We start from the raw sequence: 17,536 nt of genomic DNA on the forward strand, positions 1-17,536 counted from the left end.
CTCCTCTCTCATTTTGCTCTCCTAGTCCGTAGTTGCCCGTCACATTTTTGTTGGTGCACTGTCCTCCTACCTTGGCATTAAGGTCACCAATAATTACCAGGATGTCTCTCTTATTGATGTTTTCTATTGTCTGTTGCAGTAGCTCATAGAAGGTGTTAATTTCATCTTCGGTGGATGAAGAAGTGGGTGCATAGGCTTGAATAATTGTGAGATTCATAGGGGTTCCTTGAATGCGGATGGTGATGATTCTTGAACTGACTGGGTTATAGCCAAGCACGCATCTGGCTACCTTCGGGCAGGCGACAAAGGCAACTCCCTGTTCTCTTTTTTTCTCAGTACCAGAGTAGTAAACAACTTGTTTGCTTGATGTTACAAAGTGCCCTTTCCCTGTCCATCTCACCTCTGATACACCACACAAGCTAACGTCACGTCTCTCCAATTCTCTTGTCAAAATGTCCAATTCCCCACTGTTCATTGTCCTGACGTTCCAGGTAGCAATTTTCAAGGTAGTTTTCCAGAGGTTACATCTGTTATCATTTCCCTTGGAGTTATCAGCTCCTGCATGTCCAATTGGCTTTAATGCAGTAGCGTCATCGATGCAAGGTATGATGTCATCTGGCCTCTCTTCCCCAGTTGCACTTGAGACACCTTCCGGCCTGGGGGTCCCACTTTCCGGTGTCATAACTGTTTTATCATTAGTTGAAATCATCATCATCAGGTATACGCGGCAAAGAAATTAGGTGGTGGTTTGCCATTGCCTTCCACCTCTGCTAGATGGCCGCCGTTGGCTCTCCTGAGCCGGCGCCCTTAAAGATGGATTTTGTTTTTAGTTCCACCTGGGTGTCCAGTCACCCACCTCACCAGCACCCAAGTGGGTACTGGTGGGGGTGCGGGTTTAGTCGCATGTCCATCCTAAGGGAATTGTGGACCGAAGAAATTGAAACACCAGAAACAAAAACCACCTACCAGTACGTTATGGATTTACGGGAACGATTACATGAAACCTGTCAGATGGCTCAGAAGAATCTACAAAAATCAAAGGTCAGGTATAAACAATATTATGACAAAAAGAGTAAGTCCCGGGAATTTGAGGTTGGGGATAAGGTGCTACTTTTACTACCCACAGACAAAAACAAACTGTTGCTTCAATGGAAAGGTCCTTTTAAGGTTGTAAAGAAATTTGGGTATCTAGACTACCAAATTGACATTAATGGGAAATTCAAAATATTTCACGCCAATCTGTTGAAAAGGTATTATGAGCGAACCGCAGACATTAGTGCTGCCCTGGAGGTATCCGAGCCTTCTGGTATCCTTGCATTAGCTAGCACCGCTGTTATTGAATGCGAACCTAATGAAACGTTTACAAATAACCAAAATTATCATCTATCTAATGAGAATCTTTTACAGCTCCACCCGTTACTAGCAAAAGAAACAACAGCCGACATTCACATCAACGAAAGCCTGGATGATACACTAAAGCATTAGGTGCACCGACTTATCGGAAACTACAAAGATGTATTGACGGATTTACCGGGTAAGACTACACTTGGGCAGCATGAAATCAAGTTGGAAACTGATGATATAATCCGTTCCAAGCCCTATCCACTTCCACATGCGTTGCGAGGTACCATTAAGGATGAGGTAAATATGATGTTAAAGCTTGCATCTCCAATAGTATTGGTAAAGAAACCGGATGGGTCAAATCGATTCTGCGTGGACTTTCGAAAACTTAATCAGGTTACAGTTTTTGACGCCGAACCGATCCCGGACCAAGAGGAACTGTTCACAAGGTTGGACCACGATCATTATTTTACTAAGATAGATTTAAGTAAAGGGTATTGGCAAGTTCCCATGGATGAAGCGTCAAAACCTTTAACAGCCTTTCTAACACCAGATGGTTTGTTTCAATTTAATGTCATGCCGTTCGGCTTAGTCAATGCACCGGCTACTTTCAGTCGTATCATGAGAAAATTACTCAAAGGAATGGATAATACACTTAATTATATTGATGACATTCTAATTCACACAGCTTCTTGGGATCAACATATGAAATGTTTGTCTGAATTGTTTGGACGTCTCCGCAGGGCCAACCCAACTGCTCGACCGAGCAAATGTTTCATTGGTTATGAAACAATCGAGTTTCTTGGCCATGTGGTAGGGAAAGGACAGGTTTAACCTAGGGTGGAGAATGTACAAAGCATCTTGTCAGCCAAACAACCAGAAACAAAGAAACAACTCCGGTCATTCCTTGGGATGACCAACTACTATAGGAAGTTCATTCCTAATTACTCTGTAATTGCTTGTCCATTAACCGACAAAACGAAGAATCGGGAACCTAACCGAATATGTTGGGAAAAGGCCCAGGAAAGTGCGTTTGTTAAACTTAAGGAAAAATTAAATAGTTCTCCAATTTTATGCCTTCCCAATTTAAACAAAGATTTTATTTTGAGAACAGATGCGTCCGAATGTGGAGTGGGAGCGGTTCTAATGCAGCAGTATGGTGACGTGAAGTTTCCCGTGGCGTACGCTAGCAAGAAACTGCTTCCTCGATAAAAAGCATATTCAGTGATGGAAAAAGAATGTTTAGCCATTGTCTGGAGTGTACGAAAGTTTGAATCTTATTTATATGGACGAAACTTCACGTTGGAGACTGATCACCAGCCGCTTGTGTTTATGCAGCGAGCGAAATTGTCCAATGGGCGAATTATGAGATGGGCCCTGGCTCTACAACCGCACAAGTTCCGAATAGAGGCGATTAAAGGCAGTGAAAATGTAGGAGCTGATTATCTAAGTCGAGTGTAAATATGGGTAGAGAAAATGTTGGTACATATTTCTTTTAGAGGGGAGTAAATGTCACAAGTGACATAAGTTTTGTATTTATTTTGCAAGTCATTCTTACTTTTCCTTTTGTTTTCATTATTTGAACCTTTCTTTTGTTTTAGGAAACTATTGTTTGAAGCCAGTGGAGCAGAGTGTTTGTGTGCAGAGAAGGAGTGTGTGGAGGTTGCTGATTGAAGGAGAGGTGTAAGAGTTGAGTGGGTGTGTGAGTTGCTGATTGGTTGAGAAGGATAAGGTGGTGGTATGTGTGCAATTGAGGGAATGTTGAGAGGGAGATGAAAATTGAGAGGAGACAGAGAAGGAGGGCTATGTTATGTTGAAGCAGAAAGGAGGTAAAGTGATATATTTGAAGTTAATAAATTGTGGGTTGGAAAGAATTATGGTGATATAGAGCTGAAGCGGAAAGGAAATAAGGTGATATACTATGAAGTTAATAAATTGCGAGTTGGAAATAATTATGGTGATATAGAGCTGAAGCAGAAAATAGAGCTGAAGCAGAAAGGAAATAAAGTGATATACATGAAGTTAATAAATTGTGCGTTGGAAACAGTTATGGTGATATAGAGCTGAAGCAGAAAGGAAATAAAGTGATATACATGAAGTTAATAAATTGTGAGTTGGAAATAATTATGGTGATATAGAGCTGATGCAGAAAATAGAGCTGAAGCAGAAAGGAAATAAAGTGATATACATGAAGTTAATAAATTGTGCGTTGGAAATAATTATGGTGATATAGAGCTGAAGCAGAAAGGAAATAAAGTGATATACATGAAGTTAATAAATTGTGAGTTGGAAGTAATACTATAAGGCAGTACAGGAAGACATCAAGAAACATTTTAACTTTATATTTCATTTATTTATATGTCAGAAAATAGTTGCAGTTTGAGAAGAATTATAATTGGGAATACAAGCAGAACGGGAGCAGAGGCGTGGGAGTTGTTTAGTTGCAGAATCGTTTTAACTTTTATCTTTCTAATTTGTTTTTGTGTCAGCGTAGGAGAAAAGGCAAGAAGGAACGATATTGTGGACATTTATTATTGTTTAATTATTCATCTTGTGATATTATTGTATTTGGAAGGGGGGGTTCTGGGATTTATTTGACAATAAGACGATTGTTGATATTTTGTCTGGAAGGATTGGGAATTTGGGAAAGTGTATAAATTGTGTGGGAATAGGGATACTGTATCATTGTTTGAGAATTGCTTGGGTTTTTTTTTGTGGGTTTTTTTTTGGGGGGGGGGGGGGGCGGTTGGATTATAAGAGAAAGAATTGTTTGTCAAAGATTATTAAAGTTACTTTTTACATGTATATGTGTACAGTTGTGGCTATTTACCGTTGTTTACCGGTGGTTACCAGGAATTACATGTCCGAAAGAGCCGTAGTTGCGGCTGTGTGACACCAAAGTCTTATGGTTGTTAGAGTGGCGGCCAGACAGCTATGGAGAACTTGAAAATGAAGAAACACAAAAGAAAAACAAACTTGGCTCCAGCAACAAAGTGTTGAAGAAAAAAGGACGAAAAAACGAATAAGGAATATATGGAGCTTACATACCCATCGCAACGCTTTTCAATTAATCAAGAACCAGCATTGTCATTAGAGCTTCTTCGTGATGAGTGGCCTTTTTTGTTTAATGCACCTCATTTTCAAGCACACTTTTATCGATTAACAGGAAGTAGTCAAGTGGTGTTTCAAGATAATGTTCAGAAGAAATCACAGTCAGTCTACAATTTCTTTGTAGATGATCCTAAACAGTCAAAGCATCTTCAAAAGTGGAAGCAGAACATTGAGGAAACTGAGCTTAAAACAGATAACAACAACACATTAGGAGGAGTGATATTGATGATCATGAGTTATTTTGCTGAGAGTGAAGTTGACGTAAGTATATTTAATATCTTTAACATCTTTACAGTGTGAATTACGTGACCGTTCAAAACAATAACAAAGCAGTATTACATATATTTATCACGTGACTGATAACGTGCATTGAAGCAATCCATTTTTACATTATCTTTTTATTTATAAAACAGGAATCTGCATGCATTGGAGATTTTCAAAAGGAAGTGACAGATCATGGATCATGTTTTCAGTCCATGTCTGTGTGTTTTCAGTCCATGTCTGTTGTGCTCAGGTACAGGCATGAATTTTAAATATAATAGCTGGTTAATTGTACATACATCAAATATTTGTAACAAAAATCAAGACGAAAAAACATGAATTTCTTTTAATATGGTCAAATACAAAATTTAGCAATATTCTGCCATAAAAACCAGGAAGAATTTTTTTCAGTAGTTAGGTAGTTAACCTAATGTAATAACATGTCTGGTGACTCCCCAGAAGGTGAAAAAAGATGGTGGATATACGGTGGATAATTTTTGCTATAGCATGAAAATAAAAATCTGAAGTTGAATAGAAATACCAGAAATGTAAAATTCAAGTTATATTACCTATATTTAGTCATCCGATAACATTTTTTACCACACCGTTTAGTTTTCATAGCTTTTTAAAATGTCTCTCTATTTACACAATTTGTATACAAAAGAATAGAGATTTTAATGTGTAATTTGAACTAATAAGAAAGTGCTTATTTTCAACAAGCTCGTGTAACACAAATAAAATCACAAAAATGATGAAACATAGGGGAAACTATAGATTGATGATTATTGGAATGTATGATCAATAGAAATTTTGTGCCCGCACCTGGCCTTTAAGTTCAAGTTATGTTTTGATGAATACAGTACAGTAGTTGTGTGTAGTGTAGACTTATTCTTTTTTTTAAATCCTGTCCTGCAAGTTTAATTGTTTTAGAATTATGCCACTTGTCACCTTATTTATAAAACAATAGTTTATTGCCAGAATACTAGATTGAAGTTGGATGATAATTTAGCTATCTCAAAAATAGGAACACCGAAACTGGTCTCTTTGATCAAATGATTTCAGTTGCTAATATCCGAAATCTATTAACTTAAAATATCAGTTATCCAACAATCTGCTTATTCCCAATACATAAACAATACATGTTCTTAATTTCCTAACAGGTAATCAGCATTAACAGAAAACCATGCATGTTTGCATCATGCATGTTTGCATCATCCTTCTTGGAAGGAGTAAAACACAATTCCATGTGTTATTAAATATTTAACCTACAGTACCCTGAGGAAGCTAGTGCAACACTAGAGCTGATACAGCGGTAAGATGTTTCATAAAATGTTTGAATAAAGTTATACAACATGATTTGAATAGGATTTTCTTTGAATGTGTCTAATTTGTTAGCCTCCCACAGACCAATAGCTTTGGAGGTATTGGTTTTATGACAATACCTTACAATTTCAGCTTAAAGGGGAACTTTACCCATTTTTAAATATTCCAAGAAAGTAATTTTAATAAAAAATCATTACGGGTACATTTGAACGATTTCCGTATATACGCCCATATTCGATTTACAGCCGTCGCTGTTATTTGTTGTGACTGATGTCACAGGTGCATACAATATTTGTTTTAACGAGAGATGATTTAGCATGCAAAATTTTTATACCATGCAGTTTTTGTTATTTTTTTTCATTTTAGGTGTTTTTTTAGAATTAAACCACAAAATGGTAAGAAGCGTGAAAAGAGATACAGAAAGAGTTGCCACCCAAAAGTCAAAAAGTTTTGTGAGAAAGTGTTTGAAGCTGAGTGGTTGTAAATCACTGGAGTTTGTTATACTGCCAACAAAACTTGTACAATTGTATTGTGTGTTTTCTAAATTAACATGCCAAAATGTTATGTTTTTTTTATTTTCTAAGCGATTCAATGCTACTATAGGAGGCTAATTGAACTATTTATGCTATTTTATTAATCATTTTATCAAATTTAGGTGCGATTCAATGTTACTATAGGAGGCCTGGTAGGCCTAGGGAAACACCTTTACTGTTTATATTATCGATTATTTCTGTTGCTTGCTCTATTTATAATTATAATGGTGTCTACTACGACCGACCGATATATAAGTAGGCTACGAAAGTTGTTATTTGATCATTTTTTTCCAAAATTAACAAGATGCGGTTGTCATGATATATTGTGATACAAATGTTAAAGCCTCGCTCACTGTCAACCACTTTGATAAACTATGCTTTTGGTCTCTTGGTACGGTCATGTTAGAGACTGTTTCAGTGATTTATGACCCCTATTAACAGTTTCCTCCTGTATGTAACGTTGAGATAATATATATAATAATATAATATGTATATTATAATATGTATACTGTTCTTTACAATTATTATTTGCATTAATACAAATTGTTGTAAAGTTTTTACATCATTACAGGAAAATTAATAATTAATGTACATTTTGTTTACAAATAAATAAATCTATTGAGTAACTTTTCCCCTTTACGTTCCTATAACGACCGATTGCTGTCAAGTTCAGTTTCCAGAGGCGTTGGTCATGTTTTCGAGGACCATTCGGGTACACCCACTAGAGGGTGCGCGAGCAACCAACATAATTGGGAGAAAATAAAGCAAGGATGTGCGCATAACGCAAAAAAGTTGGACAATTTTGAAACACCCAAAAGGTCCTGTAAACATGCCCTGATTTGTGTTAATATAATAACACTAGCAGTAACCTGTGCTCCGCACAGGGTTTTCTGCCTTAAGATGTGGTTATATACTTTGCATTTATAATAAAAGCGCATTCGAAGTACTTTGACAAATTATCAAGTAAAAACAAATTGTATCAAGAATAAAATTCGGAACTGTTTTATGGCCATTGATTTTGTTATATACTACCCTTCACTGTATTATATCTGTAAGTTAAAAAATGAAAGCAATACTGGATATGAAACTTTAGACTTTACTTTTTACTGTTCAGACGAAAATAAGACGCTAAACAAAAATTGTGCTGTGTAAATTAGTTAGATGATGCGCGCAAACACTAACAAAATTATAAAATAACAAACTATATTATTTTGGACATAAATTGAATGAAAAACACATTTCTGCGGAAACACGAATTGTTAAGTTGTTTTCATGTTCAACAATGTATCAAACCATTTGGAATCGTTTTGTTTATGTGTTTTTTTTTCATTTAAATTTTTTTTTTATTTCAATGGTATTAATATTTTGCAATTTTGTTTGTTTGGGAGATTTGTTACCTATTTGCTACTTTTGTAATAACCCGTGATCCTTGTCTGCCTTAATAATGATTCGAATGGGATGATTAAGTATTATAAAAGCGTAATACTGGATATTGGACTTTGTGCTGTGTGAATATTTCTAGGGTGCGCGTCAGAAAGTGACGTCTGTTAATCAGATTTATTTTTTTTTTTTTTTTATTTCCAAACCCAACCAACAGCAAAATAAATTCGCCAATAACAGGAGGGTAGATTAAAAAAGATTAAAACATTTTAATAAAAAACATAAATATGAATTTAGTTATAGAATTAAGATGTGAGTATTGGAATAATAAAACGAACAAAAAGTGCACTCACTACTCAAAATTAGATGATGCGCTCGGACACAAACTTTTATATCTGATATTTTGTGGAAACACGACTTTGGAATCATTTTATTTGTGTGTGTGCTTTTATTGTTTTTTTTTCATTTAAATTTTTAAAAATTTGAATGGTTTTTTATATTTTGCAATGTTTTTTGCTACTTTTGTAATTACATTGTAGTTTAGATTTTTTGCTTTAAGTGGAGATATCTATTATTTACACATCCTATCGTGGATTTGAACTCGATTCGAATGGCCACGACAAAATACATTCTGTTCCAAAGGATAGGTGTAATTAATTCAAACTTCAACAACACGATCAGTCGATACGGTTGGGTGGCTGCCTATACTAAACACCGTTTTAATTTGCCGGCTCGGCATGGTGTTTGTAGATCAGGCCATTGTGGTACACGGAGAAGGTTGTGTGGTCAAAATTACTGCAATTTTTTACCCTTTTTTAGTATTTATCCTTAAAATTCAGGAAAGTGACATAGCCTATCATGTGCGGCCCATCAATAAACATCAGTGTGCCAAATGCAGTGGTTTTGGAGGAGATATGTAAAATACGTGAAAAATTTAGTAGCATTAATATATGGATTGACCTGAACGTTGGTGAATTTCTATTTTTTTGTATTTCACGACATGGATATCACAACGAAAATCAACTTTGGATCAATGAATTGATGAAGGGGTTGTCTTAAGGGGGGTAGTTGTCCAGGGGTGATATTACACCTGAAAATATCTATAAAATGCTTTATTGTATTCTGTATTGTAGAGTATAGCCATCTCACCACAAAAATATACTTTATATTTAATTTTTTTAATGAGAAATATAACGTACCATAAAAATAAATGATTAAAAACAAAATATTTTATTAGATGTTTAATACTAATTAAACTGATGGATTGTGGTAATGAATTGCTTATACTGTTAAAAATATAAAGAAAGTAGAATCCAAAATGTGAATGCTTCCCTCTATACATGTTTTTTTTATTCGCTATCTAGTTTCTTTTGATTTGAACATGTTCTTGGTTGTGCAACAGAAAAAACTTAATCCAACAGCATTATCATGACATCATATCAAAGTCATCCATCTGAAAAATAAAAAGAAATACATGTCATTGATGAAAAAACAAATTTTTATATTTATCCTTTAATAAAATAGTTAGTTATTACTTGTATGGACACTTAACCAAAAGTGTGTGCCATTGATTCTAAAATTAATGCCAATAAAACACTTAATAAATACAGAACAGAAACTGAAATACTTTCTGTTTTGATCTCTCTGTTTTGATCTCTCTGTTTCTTTATTTTGTTCTATTTGGTAGAATTCAAACAATTAGAAAAAAAGTAATACTACAAGTAATCATTCCATTAAGAATAGCCAGTTAATTACCAATATAAACAGCCTTGGGTTACAATCATTTAATTGCATGTGCCAGATTAATTTTTTTAGTACAATGCTTGTTTTATTTATTTATTTAATTAATATTCAGTATATCACTGGGCAGTTTAAAGTTTCTTCTAATGCCTGTAAATGTATATATGATGATATATTAAAGTCACATTGATTGAATTGGACAAACCATATTATACAAACCAAGCTGTGACATAAGGACATAAGAGGCCTTAATTAAAAGGTGACCTGCATATGTCGAGGAAAAGTTAAGGATGTAATACAACAACAATCGATAATGATTTGGAAGAAGGGCTTGCCAACTATGAAGGAATGATAAATGAGGTAAGAGTTAAAGCTCCAACAACAAAGATTGTGCTTTCTACATTGTGCCCAAGAACTGACAGTGAAACCACTTATTTAGAGACACAAAGCTTACCAGTACAAGAAAAGAACACACCTAAAAGAAAACGAAATAGACAAGGTGGTAAGAACAAATTTCAAAATAATATACAAAAGGATAAAGTTAAATTAGCTTTCAACAATGTTAATCACTTAACAAAAGCTAAAATAAAGGAAATAGATGAAATAAAAGCTGCAATCTTAGAGAGAAGAAAAGCTGCAAGAAAACATAGATACAGAACAAAGACAACATACTCTAGTAGCTAGATCAACTTTCGTATGCACTTTGAGGTCCAGAGAATTTGACTTCAGAAATTGGTTTAGGGTGGTCAAACAATCATTTTTGGCTTGGTTACACATTTTGAAAATGTGGCGAAAGGTCAAAAGGTCAGGGTGAAAGGTCATAAGACCAAACACCAATATGTCCTTAAATCTCAACAACTACTTGTCACAGCGAAGTAATTTTGGTCTCAAATTGATCAGAAGGTATACATTTATATTCAGTCTAATGGGACATTTTAGTCAAAAATGACCGGAAATGCCATTTCTGACCTTTGACCCACACCTCAGGGTATGTATGTATCTCCGTAACTACTGATTGTAGACACTTAAATTTGGTCTTAAATTGTTTGAAATAAATATTTATTATTTGTAGCACATTTTTAAAAATGTTACAAAAGGTCAAAGGGTCAAGGTCAGAGGTTATATGAACAAATAAAAATAGATACTTGTATATCGGCAACCACTCGTCGCAGCAAGTCAATTTTAGTCTCAAAATGTTCAGAAGGCATGCTTTCATATTCAATCTAATGGGACATTTTAGTCAAAAATTATCAGAAATGCCATTTCTGACCTTTGACCCACATATCATGGCATCTTCATATCTCTGTAAGTACTGGTCGTAGAAACTTAAATTTGGTATCAAATTGTTCGAAATATACATATTTACATTCATTTTAATAGAAAATGTGGTTAAAAGATGAACAGAAATACTATTACTAATGTTTCAAACAAAAAACATATCTCTACATAACTTATCCTTAGACAGTAATGTTATGCAATAACTGATACTTAAATTGTTTCAATTTCAAGTACTAGTTATTGCTGACCCCAAGAACATTGATAGAAACGTCAAGCTCAACAGTTCTTTTCAGAATGCTAGAAGTAACTTGCCATGTGTATCCGATTAAACTCCCCGGGCATTTATTGTTCAAAGGGGTTTTTAGGGGCAGGGGAGGCATCTTTATTTGTGGTATAATATGGTAATATGTATAATCAAATAAATACCACCTAGATGTAAAAAAAAAATACAGCACAATTAATATCAAAAAGTGAAAAAAATGCTTGGTAAATTGTAGATTATGGTAGTTAATGTAATGTGTTGTGATACAATTATTGTGTAAATGCATGTGGCGGGCGTATTCCACATGGTGTTCTATTAGAGGGAATGGTGGCGTTTATTTGAGAGAGGCTTTTATTCAAAGCGGTGTTAATTCGAATAAATATTCTAATTTCAATAATTATAATTCGTTTCTCAACTGATAAAAGGTACTTTACATGATTCGTTGTTTTCTTTATGCTTTTTAACGAAATGTTTCTGTCTTTTAGAATAAAAGTGACACTGTCATAGATAACATTAAATGGATCTTCTCTTCCAGGTGCCAGTATAATGATATAAAACAATGACACATCATTATCCTGACACAATTGCACTCATAATGGATCTTCATTCTATCATCTGTTTGTTTGTGACTACAATTTGACAACAATCTGTACAGTGTTGTAGTATGATTTTATCATGATAACTTCTGATGCTTTTATTATCAATGAATTCAGTACCTAAAACATGTCAAAGTTTCTAGTGGTATTGATAATAAATCTCCAGAAACATATATTGTTTTATTATCTACACTGGGAACAGACGTGTATAATATACACCGACAAAACTTATACATATTATAAGTTTTGTCGGTAACATTCAAAAATATTATGCAACAGTGTTACGGAATAATGACAATGAATTGGTCTATTATAGTTGTCTGTGATACCTTTTATTACATGATTGTACTTGCAACAGGATAGAATGAGGTTTAATCCAGTTATTATTCTTATTATATTAATTTTTTTTTTTTTTATCTGGGGTGTATTTATTTGATTATACATGTTACCATTATTACACCCAAACAAAGTAAACGCCTTCCCTGAATAACTAAATGCCCGGACCTTTTATTCGGGTAACTATAGTAAGTTACTTCTAGCATTCTTAACTGTTGAGCTCGAGTATTTATTCGAATTAACACCCGCTTTGAATAAAAGCCTCCATTCCCTCCAATAGAACATCATGTGGAATAAACGCTCCGCCACATGCATTTACAAAATAATTGTATCACAACACATTTCATTAATTACCATAATCTACAATTTACCAAGCATTTTGACATAATGTTATCATTTTTTTATATTAATTGTGCTGTATTTTTTTACATCTAGGTGGTATTTATTTGATTATACATGTTACCATATTATACCCCAAATAAAGATGCCTCTCCTCCCCCTAAAAACCCTTTTGAACAATAAATGCCCGGGGCGTTTAATCGGATACACATGGCAAGTTACTTCTAGCATTCTGAAAAGAACTGTTGAGCTTGACGTTTATATCAAAATGTTCTCGTGGACAGCAATAACTAGTAGGCCTACTTGAAATTGAAACAATTTAAAGTATCATATTGTGAAAAGTTGTGTAGAGATATGTTTTTTGTTTGAAACATTAGTAATAGTATTTTCTGTTCATCTTTTAACCACATTTTCTATTACAATGAATGTAAATATGTATATTTCAAACAATTTGATACCAAATTTAAGTTTCTACGACCAGTACTTACAGAGATATGAAGATGCCCTGGTATGTGGGTCAAAGGTCAGAAATGGCATTTCTGATCATTTTTTACTAAAATGCCCCATTAGACGGAATATGAATGCATGCATTCTGAACATTTTGAGACCAAAATTGACTTGCTGCGACCAGTGGTTGCCGAGATACAAGTACCTTTATTTATTTGTTTATATAACCCTTGACCCTGACCCTTTGACGTTTTGTAACATTTTTCAAAATGTTTTTCATATAACAAAATATATATTTCGAACAATTTAAAACCAAATTCAAGTGTCTACGACCAGTAGTTACGGAGATAAATATATGCCCTGGGTTGTGGGTCAAAGGTCAGAAATGGCATTTTCGGTCATTTTAAACTAAAATGTCCCATTAGATTGAATATAAATGTATACCTTCTGATCAATTTGAGACCAAAATTACTTCGCTGTGACCAGTGGTTGTTCAGATTTAAGGACATATTGGTGTTTGGTCTTATGACCTTTCACCCTGACCTTTTGACCTTTCGCCACATTTTCAAAATGTGTAACCAAGCCAAAAATGATTGTTTGACCACCCTAAACCAATTTCTGAAGTCAAATTCTCTGGACCTCAAAGTGCATACGAAAGTTGATCTAGCTACTAGAGTAACAGTGAAAAGTTATGGCAAAAGTACCAAGAAAAAAGAATCTAGTAAAAAATTTAATTGCTAGGAAGATTACAGAAAGTAGAGTCAATAAATCAGTTGATATTGCAAATAAAGGGGGACCATCCTGCAGGGACTTTTGGGATATCCTAAAAATCAGGTATCACTTGTATTAAATTATTACAGTCAAAAGTCAGTTTTGGACAATGCTAAAAATAGTGGGAAAATCATAGATAAAGATTGCTTTGCCTATCTAGTAAACAGAGTAAATGAAATGTACAATAGTTCTTACAATACTGACAATAATCTATATATAAATTTACGTAAGGACAAAATTCGGTAAATCGCGCCTTACTTCTAGAATTTTTACTCGATGGTATGTAAAGTTGGTTCGTACTTTCGGTACTGATTTTAACCACCTGATGTAACCCTGTTTACTAATTAAATTAAGTTAGATAATTAGTTATTGACGATTAAAACGAATTTAGGTTCAACGATTTGCCCCAAATAGGGGTGTTTTCAGATCGTGGTATACACTGTTTAATGGATGTCCGTCTTGAAAAAATACCCGCCACAAAAATGCGAGGAGGCTTCGCATTTTCCTATCTCCTACGATAATTGTTTTTAATAGCTGAAAACCGGTTGAACAGCTAGAGTACAGCATCATAATGTTGAAGACAGGCCGATTTTCTTAAAAAAATACTATTTTGATATATTTAATATACGATTATACAAATGTATTGATTTGCGATGAATGGAACATCCCAATCTCTCAGTCTGCCAAAGTTTGGTTTAACACAAGTAGGTAAATTGATGAGTCCTTGGTTTAACACATACGGTAGGTAAATATATGGGCCCTTTGAGAATAAACTTGCAATACTTTGACAATACTGTACTGTAAATACCTATAAACTATTTTCGGTCCTCATTTGAATCGAACATTTCTTACTGTGAATGTTCGTACTGTTAGATGATACAAATAAACTTTATTACTGAGATTGTGGATAGGCTCTACTGTTAGATATATAAACACATTATTATATACAAATAAACTTTATACTGACAGTTCCTTCTCAACGTTTGTATTAATTAATAATTACCAATAATATAAACGTTGTAGTGGTGTATCGTGACATGTACTTTAATATTTCAATCGATTATGACAGTGACAGTTTTAACAAGTATTAAATCGCAAATGTTTTACTGTATTTAGAGGTATATTATTTATAGGCCTATAAAACATGAACAAAATATTTCGTTACTGAGTGGATAAAGAATATATTTAAAAATTGTTCTTCTTTGTACCTATCCGCTTTCCCATCCCTCAACCATAATGTTACATACAAAACACAAATTGGGTTTCTTTAAATGAGTCCAAATCAAAAATTTGGACTCATTTGTGATAAGTTTCTCCTTCGGAAGTAATTCCCAGGGTGCTAATTTTAGCTGACTACATAAATCATCGTGTCTATTTATTCGTTTCTGTAAATGACAATGTATTATAGTCCTGCGGTACGTACATTTGAAATCGCCAGTTTTGTTACGCTGAAATGACTGTATTCGAGACCCATCTGTGGGCACGACCTAGATGGTACGAAGCGAGCGTGCCATCTAGTATTAATAATGATCATCATTCTTTATATAAGAATAGTTCTACAGATAATACATGAAGCACTGTTCGTTGCAAAATATAATAAAGCCCCAGGAGTTGACAATATTACGAATGAACTTCTAAAAATGGTGGTAATGCAATTGAAATATATCTAAACTAATGTAAAGTATTTAACAAATTATTACTAATTGAAAAGATCCCGAGTGAATGGAACTTGAGTATAATTGTTCCAATCTTTAAAAAAGGCAATAAAACAGATTTCAACAACTGTAGAGGTATTTCACTAACTTCATGTATATCAAAAATATTTAACAGGGTTATTTCTATGAATATTTCTAATTTCATTGAAAAGGAAGATCCGCTTTCAGAAGTCCATGGAGGCTTCAGAACTGAACATAGATGTGAAGATCATATGCCTGGCATTTTGTTTTGTTTATTCTGTTTAATTATTTATTTATTTTCCTCTAAAATCCGGTTCCGGATTGTCCACAGTGACTGCAGTAGTAGTAACAGATAATAAGATTGTTGTTATTTAATGACATAAGTTAGCATAAGAGGCTCCGTGCATTAAAGCAGACCTTACTTTTTAACTAGGTCATTCGATCCGAGGTCGATTATCAAAAATCTGGCTTGAATGTTGCCACTTGATTTACAAAATGAGTTAGGTCGTTTATCTTTAGGCCGGGCACCCCCCAAAGAACAGTATTATCATAGTGATGACTGATTCGGAAGTCAGGCAAAGGTCGATGTGAACCGAGTATGGAGTCGGACGAATTACCCAAGCCGTGTGATGGAAAGCGAGGCTTTCGCTCAAACCGGAAACGAATGAGTTGAGCCTAGGACACAACCAGACAACATAATTACAGAAAAGTACGAAAAATCGAACAGAATGGGGGTAAGATAAGGTGTTAGATAAATTCCAGTCAAAGTATATTGTGTGAGTTCACACAGCCTATAAGTGTATGAGGATAAAATAAACTGGTAAATGTAAAAGTGAAAATTATTTTACTTAGCCAAAAACTGGCGTGGTAATCTGTTGACAGCGTGAGGTGAAGAGGATGAGATGCTCACGCTGTCAAAAGATGATTGCGAGAGCGCCCCGCAATCACGTGATTTTTACCCTTAAAAGTATTTTGACATGTAGATCCTGGACTTCCGAAAAGCTTTTGACAGTGTGTGGCATGAAGGCATATTAAAATCAGCATGGGATGCAGGGAGAAGGGGAAAGGTTTGGCGAATCATCAAATGCTAATATATAGTAATGTCAAAGCAAAGGGGGAAATGATCTTACAGATCAATTCAATGTAAATAAGGGTGTTAAACAGGGTTGCGTTTTATCCCCAATAATATTTTGTATCTTTATAAATGAATTTGTTGAAATGCTTCGTAACAATGATTTTGGAGTTAGAATGAATGGTTCATGGATGGGTGGCCTCTTTTGGGCCGATTATGTTGGTTTGCTAGATAATAATGAATTTGAAATGTTAAAAATGCTAGATATTGCAGGGAAATATGCAATGGAGTGGAAGTTAAGCTTCAATTATGAAAAATCTAATGCTAGAGAGTTGATTTTTTCAAAGCCTTATTCAGAATGTACATATTTATATTCGCTCTAATGATACAGCTTAACACCATTGAAACACCGGTTCTCGTCAGATCACCAAAGTTAATGAGCGACGTTGGGCCTGGTTAGAGTTTGGATGGGAGACCATCTGGGAATATCGGGTGCTGTATATGGAGCTGGGGTCCCGTTAGGCATTTGAAATCAGCATTGCTGACTCTTATGGCAGCCCCTGCATCTAGTATCTGCCTTTCTTCTGGTGAAGGTGGGCACTGGACGAGAGAAGCCATTGATTAATGTTAGGACCAATCAAGGTGCTTTAAACAGTCCTGGCTTTGTTTGTATCAAACCTGTTAGTGGCGGTAATTATCGGTGTTGGTTTCGATTGAATAAAAAAAAAGTTTTACGCAAAAATTTTCGGAATTATGACATTTGACCCTCGACACTATTTCTCAATATTGTCATATTTCTCAATATTTTCATTGTTTTGGCCTCAAATGACTCGGATACAGGTTTTCTAAAGCCAGCATAGAACTGTTTAGTAATTTTCAAAGTCACACCTACCTTTGTTACTTCCCTCGAAAGTATGCAAATTTGTAGTACAAGAGGTGAAAGTTGTCATATCTATATCGGTCATTAGAGATACATAAGGCAATTCACTGTAATTTGCATATTTCATATAACTTATTGTACTACTAATTTGCATACTTTCGAGGTGCTTGACTTTTGGAATTACTACGGT

General features: G+C 34.5%; 1 protein-coding gene across 2 annotated transcripts in view; it reads right to left on the reverse strand.

Annotated features, from left to right (window-relative positions):
* Positions 1 to 9,175: 9,175 nt before the first annotated feature.
* LOC140046571 (U3 small nucleolar ribonucleoprotein protein IMP3-like) overlaps positions 9,176 to 17,536 on the reverse strand; it is a 105,940-nt gene continuing 97,579 nt past the window's right edge. For both annotated transcript variants that reach the window (XM_072091270.1, XM_072091269.1), the window contains one exon: positions 9,176 to 9,402. In XM_072091270.1, coding sequence (XP_071947371.1) covers positions 9,384 to 9,402 — 19 coding nt within the window. In that variant the 3' untranslated portion in view covers positions 9,176 to 9,383. The remainder of the gene's footprint in view (positions 9,403 to 17,536) is intronic.

Source organism: Antedon mediterranea, chromosome 4 (assembly GCF_964355755.1).
Source record: "Antedon mediterranea chromosome 4, ecAntMedi1.1, whole genome shotgun sequence".
NCBI classification, from domain to species: domain Eukaryota; kingdom Metazoa; phylum Echinodermata; class Crinoidea; order Comatulida; family Antedonidae; genus Antedon; species Antedon mediterranea.